The sequence below is a fragment of the Trichosurus vulpecula genome, chromosome 6, assembly GCF_011100635.1.
Source record: "Trichosurus vulpecula isolate mTriVul1 chromosome 6, mTriVul1.pri, whole genome shotgun sequence".
NCBI lineage: Eukaryota > Metazoa > Chordata > Mammalia > Diprotodontia > Phalangeridae > Trichosurus > Trichosurus vulpecula.
The window spans coordinates 271827866-271848914 of NC_050578.1; the positions used below are offsets into that span (position 1 = coordinate 271827866).

At 51.4% G+C, this 21049-nt stretch overlaps 1 protein-coding gene across 1 annotated transcript in view; it reads left to right on the plus strand.

The window, feature by feature from the left end:
- The first annotated feature begins 5824 nt into the window (after positions 1-5824).
- Positions 5825-21049, plus strand: part of FADS2 (fatty acid desaturase 2) — a 44570-nt gene continuing 29345 nt past the window's right edge. Inside the window, exons 1-2 of the mRNA XM_036763401.1 lie at positions 5825-6170; positions 19900-20010. Of these exons, the coding sequence (XP_036619296.1) occupies positions 5958-6170; positions 19900-20010 (324 nt within the window). The 5' untranslated portion in view covers positions 5825-5957. The remainder of the gene's footprint in view (positions 6171-19899; positions 20011-21049) is intronic.

Consider the following 21049-nt stretch of genomic DNA (forward strand, 5'->3'; position numbering starts at 1 on the left):
TTTTAAATGACAGCCTAAAAACCACGGTGAAGGACAGCTGTCTGAGATACTTTGCCAATGATCCCATGAGCTCAACTTGGCTTGGTGTAGCCTAAGTCTTGATTCATCTCCCTGCTTAGCTTTTGGCTGACAACCTCATGACCTGTTGTTGGGCCTGGATTCTTGGGAGGGCTGGTCAGAACTTGGTCTTAGTTGTCATGGCCCCGGACAAGCCAGGATCACCTCCCTGTGGCAGGGCCTGGGAGGAGAACATCGATGTAGGGGCTCATTGAGGCACCCCAAGAGGGAAGACAGGAGGGCAAGAAGGTCCAGTAATTTTATTATATTTTACAACACAAGATCTTTCCCTAGACACAGGCTGCTCTTTGCAATTAGCAACCATGGAAAAGGAAGCCTTTTAACACTGATGTTGACATCTTTTGCTAACAAGATATTTTGTTTCTGGTCACCCTGTATTACATGCCCCACCTTCCATTTTTGTGCTCCGCCCCGGGAGGAATGAGTTCACTCTCTGGGATGGGACCTGGGTTCCTTGGCCAATATCTCCTTTTAACTGTAAGCTGAATCAAAATGTACATGGAAAGCTAGATAAGAAATCATCAAGTTTCATCATACCTGGACAAGAATCTTCTTGAACCCAGGTTCTCATTCTCTTTCTTTAAAAATAAACAAATAAATGTGCATGTATGTATACACACACACACACACAAATGTGTTATCTTCCCCCTACTCACCCCCTAACTGAACAATTAAAAATCCTAATAATAAGTATAAATAAATAATAGACATAGTCAAACAAAACTAACTCCCACACTGTTAGACTTGGCTCTTCTCCTCTTTAGTACCCTGGATACTTGCTTTATCGTTGCATTGATCAAAGTCCTAAAGTGGTTTTTCCCTATCACACGACTGGTTCTGCTCACTTCCCTCTGCATCAGTTGATCCAAGTCTTCCCAGTTTTCTTTGCAAACATCCTTTTGCCATTTCTCGTTTCCCTTTCCAGGGTTCTTTTCACTAAGAGATCATACAGTAATATGGGGCTGGATTACTCCATGTCCATCACAACCCAAGTTCAGTCCTATCCAACTCGTGACGCCATTGATCATACTAGCCATGGGGTTTTCTTGGCAAAGATACTGGAGTGATTTGCCATTTCCTTCTCCAGTACATTAAGGCAAATAGAAGTTAAGTGACTTGCCCAGGGTCACACAGCTAATAAGTGTCTGAGGTCACATTTGAACTCAGGTCTTCCTGATGTCAGGCCTAGCACTCTAGCTACTCAGCAGGGTCAGAGATTTTGGAGCTGGAAGGGACCTTAGAGGTTGTCTAATCCAGCCCTCTCATTGCACATTTGAGGAAACTGAGGCCCAGAAAAGTTAAGTGGCTTACCCAAGGTCACGTCAGTTTGAAATCGGGCAAAGGACTCTAAATCTAGCACTCATTCCACTACAAAATGCTCCCTTACTTATCATTCTCCTTGGTGACCAAAGGTAAATAGAAATTTAATAATTCCGTTTTGCTAGTTAGTCCTGTCCTATCCCCCATCCAAACAGTGAGTGGCAACTTCTGTCCCAGGGATGCCTGTATTGATTGCAAGGTTCAGCTCATGCTTGGATGTTAGCCTTCTGGACACTAGACTCTCTCAGCCATCTTTTCACATCCATCCCATGACCTGCCCTCTTTGGCATTTCTCAGATGCCTGGCTTTTAAAAGTCTGGAGAGCAATTTGGAACTGTGCCCAAAGGGCCATAAAGCTGTGGATACCCGTTGATCCAGTAATGCCACTACTCAGCCCATACCCCAAAGAGATCAAAGCAAAGGGAGAAGGACTCACATGTATAAAAATGTTTATAGCATCTCTCTTTGTGGTGGCAAAGAATTGGAAATTGAGGGGATGCCCATCAGGTGGGGAATGGCCAAACAAGTTGTGGTGTATGACTGTGATGGAATATTATTGTGCTATAAGAAATGATGAGCAGCAGGCAGACTTCAGAACAACCTGGAAAGACATGAACTAACGCCGAGTAAAGTGAGCAGAACCAGGAAAACATTGTACACAGGAACAGCCACATTGTTCAATGATCCGCCGTAGTAGATTTGGCTCTTCTCAGCAATACAATGATCCAAGACAATTCCAAAAGACTCATGATGGAAAATGCCATCCACATCCAGAGAAAGAACTCTGGAGTCAGGAGGCAGATCAAAGCAGACTATTTTAACTTGTTTCCCATTGTTTTTGCCTTTTATTTTGAGTCTTCTTTCACAATATGACTAATGTAGAAATATGTTTAACGTAATTGTACATGTATAACCTGTATCAGATTGCTTGCTGTCTTGGGGAGGGGGGAGGAGAGGGAGGGAGGGAGAAAATTTTGGAACTCAAAATCTTACAAAAATGAATGTTGAAAACTATCTTTACAAGTAATTGGAAAAATAAAATATTATTAAGTGTGAAAAAAGAAAGGTAAAAGCACATCTTGTTTTATATTAAAGTTTGAAACATGCAAAAAAAATCTAAGCTTTTTCTACCCCTGCTTTCTTCCATCAACAGAATAACTCATGTCCTGCACCTTCCTGTACTGGTGAAGATTGATCGGGTTAGAATGTCAGGATTTGGGACTCGGCTTGTTTTATCAGTCACTCAGTTAATCAGCTTTCAGTTTATAAACTTCTTTTTATTGCTTTTTATTGCAAGGATATTCCTTGCCCTCTAGGAGTTCCCATTTTAATTGGAGAGATAACAGCAGCCGGATAATGTATATGGAAGGGTGTCTAGGTAAGACAGGCCAGGTTATAAAAGGCTGTAACAGCCAGATAGAGGATTTTGTATTTGATCCTGGATGTAGTAAAAAGCCACTGATGTGTAGTGGACAAGGGCTGACCTGGTTAGCTTTAGGAAGGTCACTTGGGCAGTGCACAGGAGACCAACCAGGAGGTGGGAGGAGGAGGGTCCTTCTAAGAGGGAGGGTGTGAAGGTGAATTGACAAGACTTGGTAACAAATTGGATGGAGTGGGCGTGGGGGGTGAGAGAGTGAGAAGGCAAGGATAATGTCTGGGAGCCTGGGGAAGAGGGGAAGGTTTTATGAGAAAGATGAGTTCCGTTATGGACATGTTGAGGGACAACCAATTGAAAACGCCCAAAAGACAGCCAGGAATGGAATTGCAGCTCCAGAGAGAGGCTAGGCTAGATATATAGATCTGGGCATCCTTCACATGGAGATGATCACTGAAGCTAGGGATGGGGTTACCTAGGGACACAGTATAAAGGGAAAAGAGGAGAGGGTCCTGGACAGAGCCTTGGGGGATCAATGCCAGCTAGTGGGTGTAACTCAGTGAAAGGTCCAGCAAAGGAGACTGAGGAGCAGTCAGACAGGTAGGAGGAAAACCAGGACAGACCTAGAAATGACAGAGTATCCCAGAGAGGGTGGTCCACAGTGTCAGAGGCTGCAGAGACCTAAGTGAGATGAGAACTGACAAAAGGCCATTAGATCTGGCCATGGAAACATCACTGGAGACTTGGCCTGAATGATGAGATCAGAAGCCAGGCTCCAGAGATAAGAACAGAGAGAGGAAAGGAGGTGGGTGCACCAGGTATGGACCACCTTCCTAAGGAGTATAACCATGAGAGGGAGAAGAAATATAGGAGGCCACCTGGAGGAGTGGCTCGTCATTGAGGGTTGTTTAAGGATGGGGGAGCCTTGGGTGTGTTTGTAGCAGCAGCAAGCAATCAGACTAGTAGGGAGGAACGGGAAGGCAAGAGGCCTGGGTTCTAGTCCTCCATCCTCCAGCACCGTGGCTTCTTACTGGCTAGCTAGAATAGCCTTGGCAAAACTGCTTTCTTTCTCAGAGCCCAATTTACCACCAAAATGAGAGGACTGAAGTAAATGTCTCTTAAGTTCTGGCCAGCTCTAACCTTTCCTGCCCTAGACTAACATTTCATGAATTCTCGGTGGTCCGAGGCCCCTTCGGGCTTAGGTATGTTTTGTTGCAAGGTCCCTTCCGGTTCTAACGCTTTGGGGCCTTCAATCAATCTTCCGAATCCTCTGACGAGGTCCCTCCCGCTCCAGCGCTGCCTTACCGCCTACTGAACAAAATGGAAACGCTTGTTTTCTTGCCGGTCACCTCTGACTGTACTCTGGCTGTAATTCACCTGTATTTTATCTCATACTTCTCTGCCCCAGGAACTCTAGGGCTTTTGCTCACATCGCTCCACCCCCTGGATCTGCACCCACCCCTCCTCCCACCCCTTTGGCCTCTGGCCTCAGTTGCCACCACGAAGTCTCCCTGATGCCCTCGCTTAAAACGCTCTGTTCTTCCTACAGTATCTCAGCACTTTGTTAGGGTTCTATCCGGGGCACTTGCCCCATTGTCGCAGAGTAAAAGTACAACAAACTTAAGAGCCCAGGATACAGGTTCGAATTCTGCTTGTCTGACAATACTCGAGCCTTAATGGGTGTGGCCTGGTTGGAGATCCAGTGGAAATTGCCAGAGTGGTAGGGGACCAGCCAGCATAGGGCAGTGTGTGAAAATCTAGAGACGAGGGAGGATCCAGAATAGGCTGACCTCTCTGCCTGAGGCTGAAGGGAGGGCAGGATGGATGAGGATTGAGGAAAAGCCGTAGGATTTGGCAATAGAAAGATCATTAGAGATTGTGGAGACAACACTTCCCGTGCAATGAGAAACATGTTTGTCCTTTGGATCGAAGAGGACCATAACATCGGAAAGGGGTTAGAGGGCAGTAAAAGAGATGGAGGTACTATTATAAACTGCCTCTAACCTCCAGGAGTTTCCATTCTAATGGACCACCCTTGGAGTGTCTGTTGGGGGTGGGGGAAGTGGTTATAAAAGCAGCAGGCTGGGGGAGAGGCCGATGGGTTGGCATGGGCACTCTGGCATGGTGCAGCACAGAACCCCCAATGCCTTTCCCTATTGCTTGCTCCCAACTCGGTAAGAGAGGGGCCGCCTCTGCGAGCATAAGACCACAGGGGCAGCGAGGTTCAGCGCAGGCAAATGAGCTCGATTCCAGTCCCACCCTCGGATGCTTCCTACTTGTGTGACTCTGGACCTTCGCAAGCCAGAACCTGCCTCCTCCTGATGAGAAGCCAGGGATGGATCGGAGGGCTCCCGCGGTCCCCTCCTGGCTCCAGCTCTTCGGTCTCACAGTTCTGAAGGACTGAGTACTCGGGGTGGGAGGGTGTACCCGATCTTTGCCAAGAGACTGGCTGAGGGCCTCCCCTGCCTCGGCCCGATCAAGTGAAGATCTGGAAGACCGCGCGTGTGTGTGTGTTTGTGTGTGAAGATCTAGAAGGCTACAGACAGCGTGTGTGTGTGTGTGTGAGTGTGTGTGAAGTGAAGATCTAGAAGGCTACAGACAGCGTGTGTGTGTGTGTGTGTGTGTGTGTGTGTCCTGGACACCCAGGTGTGTCTTGCCACTTCGTGTGCTCAGGTGCCAGAGGCCATATGGCTGCGGCTGCTGGAGGCGTTGGGGGTGCACTTGGCAGCAGGGCTACGCGAAGCCGGCCAGCGGGCAGCGGGCTGGCCCGCTGGTCTTCGAAAGATCCTCCTGGGCCAATGGCAGGCCGGCGACCCCTCCGATAGAGCGCACGGATTGGTTCAGAAGCTCTGCTGATCCCGGAGGAAGCCCGGCCGCGGGGGCTGGGGGGCGGGGGGGAGGCTGGGTTCCCCCTCCCCTGCGGGGGGCTGGACCGGGGGGGTGGGGCTACGGTGGAAGGGGAAAGTCCACAGAGGCTGGGGGGGTGGGAGGGGGTGGGGCCGCGAGGGCACTGGGGAGCCCGGGGCTACTGCTGAGGGAGGGAGGGGGCAGGAGCTGCAGACAAAAGCGGCGTGGGCTGCCGGGTGGCCCCGCACAGACGGCCGGAGCGGTGAAGGCTGTGGCAGCTGCTGCAGCAGGGCTGGGGCTGGGGCTGGGGCTGGCAGCCCGGGCGGCCGCGAGCGGCATGGGCAAAGGCGGAGAGCAGGGAGATGAGTGCTCCGCCGAACGGGATGCACCAGTGCTGCCCACCTACAGCTGGGAGGAGGTCCAGAAGCACAACCTGCGCACCGACCAGTGGCTGGTCATCGACCGCAAGATCTACAACATCACCCAGTGGTCCGGCCGCCACCCGGGCGGACACCGGGTCATCAGCCACTACGCTGGCGAAGATGCCACGGTAAGGGGCGGGGGCTCCGGCTGGCCAGCTGTCCTGTCTCCGGAGAGCTCCCGGGAGGCGACTTCCTGAGCGCGCCCAGGCCAGCGCGCGCTACCCAACTCCCCCGGCATGACATTCACTTCCAACCCACCCACCTCCAACATCCACTCTCCCTCCCCGGCGGTTTGGGCCCCGGGTCCAGCCACCTGGCATCCGGCTGCGCTGTGCCTAGCAAGGCCGAAAGCGCCGAGGATGGGGGGGGCGGGAGGCGCCTGCTTCAGTCCCTTCGGCTCCGATGTATTTTACCAGGTCCGGGAAGCTGCTGGCCGGCTGCACCGGCTTCCACATGGTCAGGCCTGCCGTTCCCCAGCCTCCCCTCCACCCACCTAAACACATACACCCAGGGCCCGCATTGTCCTTCGGAACTGGAGGAAGGAGGTCCCCTGGGTCCCCCGCCCCGGTTGGGGTTTGCAGCCGGAGGCCCCTAGCGAGCCCCTGCTCCGCGGAGCCCTGGAGATGCGGTTATTCTGGGTCATCCTCTGGGAGACAGAGCGTGTGTGGCGTGAAAGGCTTCTCAGGCCTGCCAGGACACCCCCCCCCCACTCCCCTTCCTCATCTCAGCCCCTGAAGGGGTTGACACAGGGTCCTGGGAGAGAAGCCAGGGTTGCCAGCTCACCAAGGGCACTGGAGATGGATGGAGGATGGACGATGGGTGGCCAGTCTCTTCTCCTGCTCAGGGGATCCCCCGTTTTTTACCACCTGCATGTGCATGCCCGCCTGCGTGCCCAGCTCCGGAAGAACAGAGGCTTTGCCCTCCTGAACTTCGCTTCTGCTTCAGAGCCCTGCACAGGGCTCTCCCCCTCCCGATATAGAATAGACAAGGGCTGCCTTTTATTAACGTTTGTTGGGTCAGTGACTCCATGCCCCTGGAACTGAGGTAGGCAGGTGGGCTCAAAGGAGCGGACACAGAATGGGCAAGGCCAGGGCTGTAACAAGCTGCTGGCAGAAGAGAGCTCCCAGGGAGGGGGTGGGGAGCACAGGGTCTGCACCCAGAGACCCAGCTGGGCCTGGAAGCAGATAGTTCCCTGTTAGCTTCTGCCAGTGACTTGGAAACCTTGACCCTTCCCCCGGGGAAAATGTTTCCATCTTGGTTCATCTCCTCCTAGGCGGGCTCTGGGGAGGCAGTGGCCAGAGACCCTGAGTACATCACACATTTTAGGTCCTCAGATTCCTGCCCTTCTGGGCCTTGCAAGGACTGATGGCCTCATCTCCTGCAGTGCCATTCTAGAACATCTTGTTTATCCCAGCCCATCCGTATGTTGCTGGGGCCCCCTCCCCTTTGGGGAAGGCTTCTTCCAAGGTAGAGGGTAATGCTTAAAGAGCAAGACTTAAGAGTCCCAAAACCTGGGTTCAAATCCCGCTTCTAATTCTTACTAGCTGTAGATTTAGGTCTAGAAAGAATCATAAAGTCTGTCTAGTCCCCTCCTGGCTTTTTGCTTGCCAGATGAAGAAACTAAGGGAAGGGAAGGGAAAGGAGTGCACGTTTACTAAGTGCCTACTATGTGCCAGGCGCCGTACTGAGCCCTTTACAAATGCATCTCATTTGAGCCCTACAACAACTCTGGGAGGTGAGGTGGGGGCTGTTATTATCCTCACTTTACAGTTGAGGAAACTGAGGGCAACAGATGTTAGTCACCCAGGCAGGAAGTGTCTGTGACCAGATTTGAACTCGAGTCTTCCTGATGGGGATGGAATCGCACCTGCTTCCTAGGGTGGTCGTGAGAGTCAAATGAGAGGTTCATTGTACAGTGCCTGGCACATAGTAAGCGCTATAAAATTATTAGTCGTCACCGTCATCATCATCAGCTCCCGCCAGCTGGGTGCCCCAGTGAACAGTCAGGACGACTTGGTGTAGCTGTGTCACCCTGGGCAAGTCACTTCATCCTGTTTGCCTCAGTTTCCTCATCTGTAAAATGAGCTGGAGAAGGAAATGGTGAACCAGTCCGGTATCTTTGATAAGAAAACCGCATATTGGGTGATGTTGGCTAAGGGACCTATCACCTCTGGCTCCTTTGACTCTGTGATTCTTTGCTTTGGGATGATCAGATTCTCCTCTCCTCCTTTGCTAGCTGTATGGCCCTGAGTGACTCATGGCCCCTCAGCCTTGGTTTGCCCCTCTTCAGAATGGGGTAATAGCACTCATCTTGCTCCCCCGTGGGGGATGCTTTGTTTGATCTAGCATGCCGCAGGGAAAGAGAGCCATTGTGACCCAGAGGCTATTATCTTGTCATGCTTGGAAGCTCTGCTTACCCCTCACTTTGAACTGCAGGCCTTAATCAGTACATCTGGGCAGATAGCGTGGTATTTGTTCTGGGAGATTTTGTGCCGATCTTTAGTCAGAAGCACTCCGAGTTCCAACGGGGCCTGCTGGGCAAGTTCCTGCTGGGCAGTGGGGAGGGCACTTCACCCATCTCTGGGTAGGAGGTTAGTTTTAAGGGAGATTCCTATGGTTTATCCCAGAGATAGGAAAGCTTGAATGGCACCTAATAGAACCTGTAGTTGGCCAAGAACCAGCCTTTGCCGGGAGCTCACTACCTGCCTCCCGAGGCAGCGCGCTGTACTCTGGGAGCGCTCAGCTGTTGGGAGGTTTGCCCTTAATCCAGCCCCCATCTGCCTGTAGTCCACTTCCCCTGCCCTCGGTTGTATCCTTTTGGGGCCAAGCAGATAAGAAAGCCTTCTTTTTTCCACAAACTGTCCTTCCTGTACTTAGCATAGATCTTAGATATGACCCTGGCAGGGTTCCCTGAGGCCATCTAGCCAACCCCCTCACTGGGCACTGGAGGAGACTGGCCCAGGAAGGCTTTGGGGATGTGCCCACCTGCCCACCTAAGGCCATTGGGAGGAAGGCCTGAAACCCAGGTCCTGCACTTGAGAGGCAGGGTTCTTTCAGTTAGGCCACGCTGCATGCTCCCAAGACTTGAAGACAGCTAGCCTGTCCCTGTCCTCTCTTCTCCTTGCTGAGTATCCCCAGGTCCTGCAGCTGTCCTCAGAGGAGGTTGGGGTTCAAGATACTTGACGCTTTTCCCCATCACACCCACTTGCTTCGTCATTCTGTGTGACTGCGTTTGGGGTTTTCTTGGCAAAGATACTGGAGTGGCTCATTTTACAGATAAGGAAACTGAGGCAAACAGGGTGAAGTGACTTGCCCAGGGTCACACACTCTTCTTTAAATAAGATAGGAACCTCGCATCTTTTTTTTCAAAGAACAGCAGGTTGTTTCTAACTTACACACATTAAAGAGACACTACCCAACCTAGGATGTGATTCTAGGAATAAGGAAGTGAGTCAGGTCAGCCCACCATCTGGTGCCCAGGGCTGAGGGGTAGGTGCTCCAGTTTAGAAGGGGCCTTGGTAAGTTGCGGGGTATCCAGAGGAGGGCAGCTAGAGTCTGGAGTCTGAGGATCATTTGATTCAGTTGAAGGATTGAGGGTAGTTTGCCTGGAGAGGGGAAGACTGGGGGAAGTGGGGAGGGGGCATCAGAGCTGTGTTCACACCTTTGAAGGGCTATCATGTGATCAAGGGGTTAGGCCCGCTCTGCTTGGCCACAGAAGATAGAACCAGCAGCAATGAGGGGGAGAGTTGAAGAGGAAAACCAAGGCTGGGGGTTGGGGGAAATTTCAACATATGAGCTGTCCAGGAGGGGGAGTGGGCTGCCTCAGGATGGGGTGGTGGGCTCCCCTTGTGAGATGGAGGGATAAGGAGGAAGGGAGAGAGAGAGAGAGAAGGAGGGAAGGGGGAAGAAAGAGAGGGAGATGGGGGAGAGAAGGGGGAGGGAGGGAGAGAGAGAGATGGGGGGACAGGCTGTATGGCTACATCAGGAAGGTTAGAGTTGGAGCAAATAGCTATCCAGGTCCCCTCCAGGTCTAAATTTTGTGATCCAGAGGAGAAAGATCCAACTGAGGCTTGACAGAAGGGACTTAGCCCCATCGCCTCACTTTCTAAGTGACAGAGGCAGGTGTCAAAGCCAAGTCTCTAGGTTCTCACTTCACTGTGCTCACCACTGCAGCCCACTGGTGGCCTCTTCCTGGATGACTGGTCTGCCTGGTGAGTCTTTAGGAGCATGGCCAAGGAGGGGGAGTTCAGGCCTAGGCATCATGGTGGGGTGGAAAGAAAGCAGGATTTGAGCAGAGGACTAGTGCAGGGCATCCCTGATGTTGGTTACCTCATGCAGGCCCTGCCCCTCTTCAGGGTCTCAACTTCCTCATTTATCAAAGGGAGGGGGATGCACTAGATGCCAGTCCCTGCCAGCCCTGGCTCCTTAGAGATGATTGAAGTCAGTGTTATGTACTAAAGAAGGTGGAGATGGAAACATGCTCACCTTTGTCTCTGTTTTGAGACCTGACTTGATGGGGCACTGTCTGTCCTTCACTTGAGCAGCAACACATGATATTCCCTAGGAGGGACAGTCCTGCCAAGGGAACTATTTGGACATGAATCCCCAAAGATATGCTTGAAAAGAGGAGCATGAGTCCCTAGCCTTTCCTTCCACTTTTCTCACAGCTTGGACCATGTTGGGGGCCATCTGGGCCACACACTGTCCGTGGACTGGCAGGACTTTGGAGACTGGCCTTCCCTTCTCCAAAGCCCTTATTTTTCAGAGGAGAAGGAGTTGTCCAGGGTCACACAACTAGTCAGTGTTGGAGCCAGCATTTGGATCCCAAACTCTTTGGAGTGCCCCCGGGTCCAGAATGGACATTGTGAAGGGAGAATTTCTGGATGGACCCAGGGCAGGGGCTAAGAAGAGCATATACTCATTCCATTATAATAAGTTTAATAATAAAGAGTTTCTCAGGCTAATAATTTTTATTGGTTCATTGATAGCAAGTTACTTAATCTCCCCTGTTCTGTTTCCTTATCTGTGAAATGAGAGGGTTGTACTAGTCTGGGATCCTGTGCCCCAGGATTACGAAGCACCTTCCCTTCCTTTCAGCAGGTCTGTGATGGGAAGGGGTACATGGGTTCTTATGTGCATTGGCTGAGCGAATAGCTGAAGCCTGCAGAGGGCAAGTGACCCATCTAAAAGATCCTAACCCTAGTCTTTCTGCTTTCAGCCCCATTGTTCTTGCTCCTCAGAAGGAGTAAAACAGGCAGGGGAGGGAAGGGACATGAGCCAGGGATATGAGCCCCTTGGAGGAAGAACCTTGTGCAATGTGGGCAGAGAACAGCGTTCTAGGAGTGGTAATGTCTCCTGAGAATGAAAGCTCAGGAGGACTTGTTGGCCCAGTGGGAGGAGGCATTGCTTTCAGGAATGAGAAGGGGCTGGGTGATCTTTCTGGACTCTGCCCCCCTCAGACCACCTCTGCAGGCCTGAGGCCAGTTCAGGAAGGCTCTTGTTAAGCTGGAGAGAGTCCAGAGAATGGCGGCCACGCTAGGGGGCTGGGGCCTTGACTTCCCATCACTGGAGGGGCAGTTTGCCTGGAAAAGACAAGGCTCTGCTGTACCACACTGCCCGTCCCCAAGACTGGCCCCCATCTTCTCTTCCCATGCTGAGGATCCCCGGTTACATCAGCTGTCTTCATAGGATATTGGGGTTCAAGACCATCGCCATTCTGATTACGTTCTCTGGACGTTCTCCATCATATCCATACTCTTTCTAAAATGAGAAAGGACTCTCCCCAGCATTTTTCTTTTCAAAAGACAGCAAGGCTTTTAGGTGATTCCTGAATTAAGCACGTTAAAGAGACTGTTCCTAGTGTGGAATGAGATTCCAGGAATAAGGATGTGACTTTCTCTCTCTCTCTCTCTCTCTCTCTCTCTCCTTCCTCCCCCCTCCTCTGTCTCTCCCACTCTCTCTCTGTCTCTTTCTCTCTCTGTCTCTTTCTCTCCCTCCCTCCCCGTCTCACTCCTCTCTCTCTCTCTGTCTCTGTTTCTCTCCTTCCCTTTGTCTCTCCCTCTCTCTCTCTTTGTCTGTCTGTCTGTCTGTCTTTCTCTCTCTTTGTCTGTCTCTCTGTCTCTGTCTCTCCCTCTCTCTGTCTTTCTTCTCCTCACTTTTCTCTCTGTGTCTCTCTTTCTCACCCTCCCTTCCGCTCTCTCTCCATCTCTTTCTCTCTCCCCTCTTTCACTTTTCTCTCTGTCTCTCTTTCTCTTTCCCTCCTTCCCTCTGTCTTCTCTTTCTTTCTGTCTCTGTGTCTCTCCCTCCCTCTGTCTCTGTCTCTCTGTTTCTCTGTGCCTCTGTCTCTGTCTCTCTCTGTCTTTCTCTCTCTCACACCCGTTCCCCTCCCCTCAGGTCAGCCCCCCATCTAGTGCATTGGGCTGAGGTCTGGGTGCTACAGTCCGTGAGGGACACATGATAGGTGTGTACAAGTATTTGTCAGGATGTAAAGGACACACAGTAAGTGCTAATTAGCTATCTGTTGAGTTGAATTGAAGAGGTCCCAGGTGGGTACAAGATAGCTTTGTCCAGGGCAGGGGAGAGGGTATAGCAGCCAGCTTAGAAGCTCTTAGGGGCCCAAGTTTATTGAATTCTGGGCCTTACCACTGCCTGGAAGCCTGAAGAGGGTGCTTTGGAGGGGGCGAAGTGCACTGCCTCTCTGTTTGAAGGCCTGGGTCCCCTGATTTCCAGCTGTGGGCCTTTGGACAAGTGACAAGGCCCTCTGGGCTCCTTTCTGGTCCTACCTTTGCTCGTCCTTAGGCCTGCAGGAGTCCTAGGCCTGGAACAGATTGTTCCCCATCCTAACCCTAATGGTCATTGCTTTGCTTGTTGAGATTTTATCCTTTGAGATGAACCTTAGAGGTCACTGACCCCACAGTCAAGCCAAGTCATGAAGCAATTATTAAACCCCTACTTCATACCAGGCACTTTAGTAAGCACCAGGGATGCTCTAACTCCAGGTCTAATAGGGGAGACAACATTACAAATATCTACAGACGAGATAGAGATGGAATAGGTGGCGGATGGTTATCATGGAGGGAAGGAAGGAACAGGAAGGGGGAGCAGGAAAGGCCTCTCCCCAAAGGGGAGATTGTGACTGAGACCTGAAGGCCACCAGGAGCTGAGGTGACAAAAAGGAAGAATGTTCCATGCATGAGAACCAGCCAGTGAGGACAGGAAGTCGGGAGATGGAGTATCTCGTTAAAGAGACAAGAAATCGCCAGATCAGCTAGGAGACTGGGAAGGTGAGGGGCTGACCACGAAGGGCTTTGAGCATTGGAGTGTTTTGTATTTGTTCGCCTGCCACTATCTCCTCTCTTCAGCCCTTGTATATGATAAGTTAATGTTTGTGGAGCGTTTGCAAAGCCATACATGGAACGTAAGCTCATTTTTTTCCACACAGCAATTTTGCAGAGTAGATGTCCTCTTACAGATGGAGAAACTGAGGCTAATGTCTTGCCCAGGATCACAAAGTTAGCAAAGTGTCTGAGGTAAGTTTTGCACTTAGATCTTTGTGACTCCGTGCCCAATCAGTCAGTAAACAGTAAACGCTCACTACGTGCTTGAGAAGTCAGGCAAAACAAAGAGAAGTATTGGCCAGATCTGACAACGGCTTCCTGTCTCTTTGGCACTGAATCCCCTTCTCCCTCGTCAACTGACTTCACTTTTGTCTTCTGGCCTCTCTTGGATGCTCTTGTCGGTGCCTAGAGCAGGGTAGAGGCTTGTCATCCTGGCCATCCTTCCGTAGGGGAAGGGCTTGAGGGATTCTCTGTGTTCAACCTGGTTCCCAGAGGGTGGACCCAGGGGTGGAAGGAAGTGGCACATTTAGGCTTGTTATCAAGAATAGCTTTCTAGCAAAGAAAGCCCTGACTAAAGGCCTGTATGAAAGCTCTCTCTGGGCCAAGGCTGTGCTAAGGGCAGTGACTAATCGTAACTGTTAGCGTTCCTCTGGCCGAGGTTTGTAAGGTGTTCTGCTTGTCTGATCTCACAGCCACCCTGGGAGTGGGTGCAAGCATTGTTTTACAGGTGGGGAAACTGAGGCCAAGAGTGGATAAATGACCTGCCCAGGGCCACACATAGCATCTCAGGCAGGATTTGAATCCAGCAAGTCCCCCATGCTACCTTTTTCTCCATCCAGCTGCTCCTAATACAAACACAGAAGAGAAACCAACACAAAACACAAAGAACAGACCCTGCCTTCAAAGTGCTTCCATTCCAATTTTGTTTGGGCATTTGCCTGCCCTTCATGACCCCATTTGGGGTTTTCTTGGCAAAGATACTGCAGTGGTTTGCCTTTTCCTTCTCCAGCTCATTTTACAGAAGAGGAAACTGAGGCAGAGTAAAGTGACTGCCCAGTCTAGTAAATGTCAAGCCATATTTGAACTCATTTCTTCCCGACTCTGTCCATGGTGCCACCCAGCCGCCCCAAGCCATTGCTAAGACCTGTTAGTTTCACCTCCAAGACATCTTTCTAGGTTTCACCTCTGGAGCATCTCTCCAACACACCCCCTTCTCTGAAGACCCTCATCACTTTATGCCTGGGCGAGATTGCAGTAGCTGCCGATGTTGCCTCCAGTCTCTCTCCAACTCCAGTCCATTCTCCATGCAGCTACCTAAAGCACAGATCTGACTGTGTCACCCCCTTACTGTCACCCCCAAGAACAAATCCAAATGCTTTGTTTGGCATTCAGAGCCCTTCATGACCTGGCCCCTCCTACCTTTCCAGTCTTCTTATTCTTCGATCCTTCGACACCTGGCCTCTCTTGGCTCTGGGCATTCTCTCTGGCCACCCCCATGCATGGAAGGCTCTCCCTCCTTATTTCAATTTCCTGGTTTCCTTCAAGTCTGAGCTAAAATTTCACCATCTATCAGAAGCCTCTTCAACCTCTCTTAATTCTGGAGCTTTCCCTCTTGAAATTATTTCCTTTTTGTGTTTGTACATATCTGTTTGCTTGCTGTGGGCTGCCTTTGGGTCCTTAGCACTTAGTAAATGTTTATTGACCATTTTGGTCTGGACATTTACAGGGATGGGGAATGAAGCGCCAGGGAAGTAGATGGTGCCACCCTTCCCAGGAATGATGGCCAGTGAGGTTACTTGGGCTGGGACGGGGGCGGCCTGGGGAGAAAATGGAATAAAATGTAGCATGGTTAGATAGACTGGACCCTGAGAGGCCTTCACCCATCAGGATCCAGGGCACCACAGCAAGGGCTCTGGAGCCAAAGGGGGCAGTCTGTCCAGAGGCGCAATGGGCCACCGTGGAAAATGGTGAGTTCATCCTGCTCAGAGGTATTCAGTCCAAAGCCGGATGAGGACTCCTTGGGGATGTCCTGGAGTGGATCCTTCTCAGGAACAGGTTGAACTACATGGCCTCTGTAGCCCCTTGCCAGGTGAGATTCCAGGATTCTCTCCTTGGTATGGTTTGCAAAGGACCTTGGGCAGCACCAGACCTTGTAAATACCCACTTTTGGTTAAAGGAGGAGGCAGAAGGGGGATGTCTGAACTGGCTTCCATCCCACCCATGGCCCCATCCTCGACTGAGCCCTGGAGCACATCTGGCAGTCCCCTGGGGGGTGGCCTTGGCTTGCTGAAGGCTGTGCCAGCTGCAAGACAAGTTCCAGGGCCAGGCCTAGTGATAAACTGTGCATCTGCTGGCCAAGAACCAGCCTGGCACAGAGCAGACTCTTGCAGCTGGGCTGCCCACAGTGGGGATGGGCCTTTTGGGTCATGGCAAGCACTGAAGGCCAACTCCCACTGGTTCTGGAGAGGTCTGATTAATGACCTTGCAGGAACAGAGAGTCCCAGCCTGATGAACTCTGAAATATTCCTCTAGCTCCTCCTGATAAAATCTGAGGGCCTTGGAATGTTCTGGACAGTAGAATTTCACTCAGTCCCCCTCAATGGTATTTTGATTAAGTACCTGCAGCTTCTGAGAACTTGGAGAAGGATGGGCAGGCTCTGCCTTCAAGGAGAGGCCATACCTGTAACCCAGGGCAGGATGAGCCAAGTGAGTTGGGGAGGGGCCAAGAATCCAGGGAAAGGGCCAGAGCCCTTAGGACTGGGCCCATCAGGCAAGGCTTGGGGCAAGACGGGGCCAGGAAGAGGGAGAGGAGGCTAGGGGTTGCCTGGGGAGGGAGGAGGCTCTCTAGGGGACAGGAAGGAGGGAGAGGAGGCTAGGGGCAGCCTGGGGAGGGGCTCTCTAGGGGCCAGGACCACCCTCCAGGTAGAGGGTAAGGAAAGGCCAGGTAGTGTGCTGAAAGCTGGGTCTCATCTTGTTCCTCTACAAAATGAATTGCTGTTTAGTTGTGTCTGACTCTTCATGGCCCCATTTGGGGTTTTCTTGGAAAGACGCTGGAGTGGTTTGCCAATCCTTTCTCTGGCTTATTTAAGAGATGAGGAAGTGGAGGCAGGTAGGGTTAAGTGACTTGCCCAAGGTCACACAGCTAGTAAACATCAGAGGCTGGATTTGATAGGTCTTCCTGACTCCAGGACCAGCACTCCACCCACTGTGCCACCCAGATGCCCTTATAAAGTAAATGTATAGGACTAAATAATTTGACATTTCTCCCAGATGCCATCCCACGTTCTCTGTTCTGAGGCTCCTCCAAGCTCTGACATTCTATGTTCTATGTTCTAAGGCCTCCTCCATCTTTAATCTCCTATGTTCTGACATTATTCCCAGATGCCATCCCACGTTCTCTGTTCTGAGGCTCCTCCAAGCTCTGACATTCTATGTTCTCTGTTCTAAGGCCTCTTCCATCTTTAATCTCCTATATTCTGACATTATTCCCAGATGCCATCCCACCTTCTCTGTTCTGAGGCTCCTCCAAGCTCTGACATTCTATGTTCTATCTTCTAAGGCCTCCTCCATCTTTAATCTCCTATATTCTGACATTATTCCCAGTTCTGACATCCCATGTTCTCTGTTCTAAGGCCTCTTCCATCTTTAATCTCCTATGTTCTGACATTTCTCCCAGATGCCATCCCATGTTCTCTGTTCTGAGGGCCCTTCCAGCTCTGATGTTGCCTGAGGAGTTCAGATTTGAGACCCAGTGGAAGGCTTTGAACCCATACCCGATGCCTTGCTTCTCCATATCTGCCTCTCCACCTCCCAATCCTTACATTTGGTGCCTGTCCTTCAGCTTTTTTTCAGCCATGGTATTCTTTTCCCAAGGCCTCTGGGCACTTGGTCCATCCAGGTGACTGATCCTGCCTCAGGGACCCAGGCTCTCAAGGGACTGAGCTCTCCAAAATGGAAATGCTGAGTTACATCAGTGTGGGTCACTAGGACACCGAGGGCCTTGTTTCCTGGCATCATCCGGTTACCCTTCTCAGGTTTCTGATCCAATCTGCTTGCTTCCTAGGCAGGGGAGGGAGGCGCACCCTCTCCCTGGGGCAGCTGGGACATAGCCTTGTATCAGATTGGAGGGGACTTAGGGAAACTGAAGGAAGAGACTGGCATAGTCAGGCTGGGGCTGAAGAATGTCCCCCACTGGGGCTGGTGCCAGCCTGCCATGGCACTGAGCCTCTGGGAACCTAGCCAAGCTGGCCCCTTTGCTCTCCGTGTTAGGCCTCTGCTCCAAAGCCTGCTATGGCTCCCCATTGCCCAAGCTCTTGAATTTAGTATTCAAGACCCTTTGCTATTCCAAGCTTAGCTCCTACTGAGCCCCTTGGCCTGGCTGAACTGCTCCCTGCCCCCGGGCATTCCCTGTGCCTTTGTGTGCCTGAAATGTCCTCCTTCTCTGGCTCTGCTTGGTGAAATTCTATCTGTTAAAGCCCAGAAGCCTTCCTCCAGCCCTTAGATAATAATAGCTGCTCTTCCATTTGGCATTTAGCCCCCTTTATCTGGTCCCTTCCTGCTGCTGCTGCCCATGTCTTCTCTTCCCCTTTAGTTAAGAATTTGCCTGGTTGTTTACCTGGCGTCAGACCTTGATCTCTATCAGCAGAGGCCTTTGTATCCCCAAGGCTTAGCGCATTAGTAGGTGCCTAATAAATGCTTGGTGACTGATTGATCCTCTGGGACTTCTCCTCGCTTTGTTTCTCCTAAGAACCTAAGACTTGTTTGTATTTTAGGGATTCGTGTTCTTCTCTTCTTCCCGCCCCCCAAACTGGGAGCTCTGAAGAAGACCGGGGTTCATCTGAACTCTCACCTTTGCCCCTCCTACTGCTCCCCCAGCTAAGAGCTGTGCACACAGCAGGTGGATAATAAATATTTGTTGGCTGTGTGCAGGGGTTCTCTACCCTTTCTGAGAAGCGTTAATGATTAAGAAGCTGCCAGAGCTTTAGTGGTAACAAAGCACTTTTTACCAATTTTATCTCAGGTGATCCTTGTAACAGCTCTGTGAGGTGGGCCTTCTAGAGGTTATTATCCCCATTGTACAGATATGGAGCCTGAAACTCTGGAGGATTAAGGGACTTGTCCAAGGTTGCCCACTTAGCAGTCCAGAGTCTTCCTGAGATCAAAGGGCAGGCTATAATCTCTCCACTGGGCCACCAAGTGCTCTACAGCTCTGAGCTCTGTTATGCGTCATATTAGAGGGGTAGAGGTGGGAAGGAGATGGAGAGATGTATGAAGGGTGAGAGACCAGATGGGTAGAGGGAAGATCTCTGGGGACCTGCTCAAATGGGTGCCAGCCCCCCACACTGCGGGCCTGTGACCTTGGGTGACTCACCCCTTCTGCTGTACCCTGATAGAACATAAACTTCCTGAGGGCTGGAACTTCCTGGCTTTTGTCTGTGTCCCAGGCACTTAGCTCAGGGCCTGGAGCACAGATAGTGCCTTAAGGTCCATTTAGTCCAGTCATTTAATCCTATTCTCATTTTACAGAAGAGGAAACTGAGTCACAGGGAAGGCCACGGACCTCACCACCAGGGGTCCTTGCCCTGAGGGGTTTTGTAATCTGCTTGAAGATAAGATACTGCATTTAAACAGATAATGAAGCTTTCCCCTTGGCCCCTGCATTTTTGTAAATAAGGATCTCCTGATCTGGGCTACACCTTTGGCCTTCCTCTCCTCCTGACTCTAGGGGCCTTTCCTGGACGAATCTCCCTTCTCTGAATGAGGTGTGGGGACCTTGGGCCATATCGTTCGGCCCCTTTGTTCTGCAGGTCAGGGAGGCTGAGTGACTCTAGAGCAGAGGCCCAGAGGGGACCCCAGAGATCTTGAGCCCAACCCTGTCTTTTTGGCAGGAGTGGAAACTGATACCCAGAGGTGAAAGTAAAATGACTAGCCCAGGGTCTTCTGGATAGTAATTAGTGAAGCTAGGATGTGAACCCACTTCCTGCCTCTGTGTGGGCGAATCACTTGCCTAGTCCTTCATCTGCAAAAATGAGTTGCTTTGGGCCAGTGGTCTCCAAGGTGCCCCTAACTTTCTTGGAGATTGGACCCCTGACCCTGGGGTCCCATCTTGTCCAGAATTGGGGGGGGGGGTTCACCTGCAACCATCTGCCAGCTCCCATGACCTTGAGCTTCTCCCCCAGGGGTTGGAGAGAGAGGCCCAATTCTGAACCTGGCCTGGGCAGCTGCTGGGATAACTGCCTGGGGTGAGGATTGGGAAGGGAAGAGAGATCCAGCCATGGCAGCTGGAAAGCCTCGGGAGGCCTGGGTTTGAATCCTGGTTCTGCCACTTGCCCCTCCCTTCTGGGCCTCAGTTTCCTCATCTGTAAAGTGGTGCACTAAATGATTCCTAAGAACTTTCCAGCTCTTAGTCTGCCAATGTTCCGCAGAAAGGAAAATATGGAAGGAGTGCCAGAGGGCTTTTGTTTGTTCTGGTTGCTCTGCCTGCCTCTGATCCAGCTGTTCTTTTCTTCTCCCCACCCAGGATGCTTTCCTTGCCTTCCACCAGGACCTGCATTTTGTGAGGAAGTTCATGAAGCCCCTGCTAATTGGGGAGCTGGCCCCTGGGGAGCCCAGCCAAGACCGTGGCAAGAGTGTGAGTCTGGGGCAGAGCTGGGGGCAGGGGGAGCTCAGAAGGCCAGGCACTGCACTGTGGTCTGCTGGCCAGCCAGGGGCCCTGCTCAAGCCAGGTTCAGTCCAGTTCAACCGGCATTTACCACGAGACACCAGAGACCAAGACAGACAGACTTGGGCCTGTCCTTAAGGAGCTGTGATTTCCAACAGGAATTAGGGCCAGTTAGGGCATGGAGCAGGTGTTTGGTAGAGACTGTTTTGTATCCAGTACTTCACTGTCCTATTAGAAGCCCTTCTCTTCTGCCCCATATAACTCATTTCTGGGCAAAGCCGTTCCTTCAAGCTGTCCTTAGTAATAAAGAAAAAGTCCAAGCACAGCATTCTGAGGGGGGACAAAATATGTGAGGACCATCATTTCTCTCCTATATCCCTATATGCTAAGGAGCACTGAGTGGGGCATCATCGAAAGAGGTGGGGAGGGGGGAAAGAGAGGGAAAGAGGGGGGAGAGAGAGAGAGAAGGGGGAAGAGAGAGAGAGAGAAGGGGAGTGGGAGACAGAGAAGAGGAGACAGAGAGAGAGAGGGAGGGAGGGAGGGAGAAGGGGGAGAGAGAGAGAGAGACAGAGAGAGAGAGAGAGGGAGGGAGGAAGGGAGAGAGAAGGGGGAGAGAGAGAGAGAGAAGGAGAGAGAGAGAAGGGGAAAGGGAGACAAAGAAGGAGAGAGGGAGGGAGGGGGAGAGAGAGAGAGAGAGAGAGAGAGAAGGGGAGAGGGAGACAGAGAAGGGGGGAGGAGAGAGAGAGAGAGAACAAGCATGAACACCAGCCCCAAAGGTTTCCATTCCCATCTCTGACTCCCTCTGGCTGAGTGACTCTCAGCCAGTCACTCAACCTCTTAAATGCTCAGGGCAACTTTCTAAAATTATTAAATTGCACAATGATCCTCACTGGTTGTTGTCCACACCAATGAAATGACAGGCTTTCCTTTGTCCCTCTGCTCAGCTCTTACAGTAATCAGGTTGATCTTGTAGCCTACTAAGACCCCCATCTCTTTTTCCATACAAACT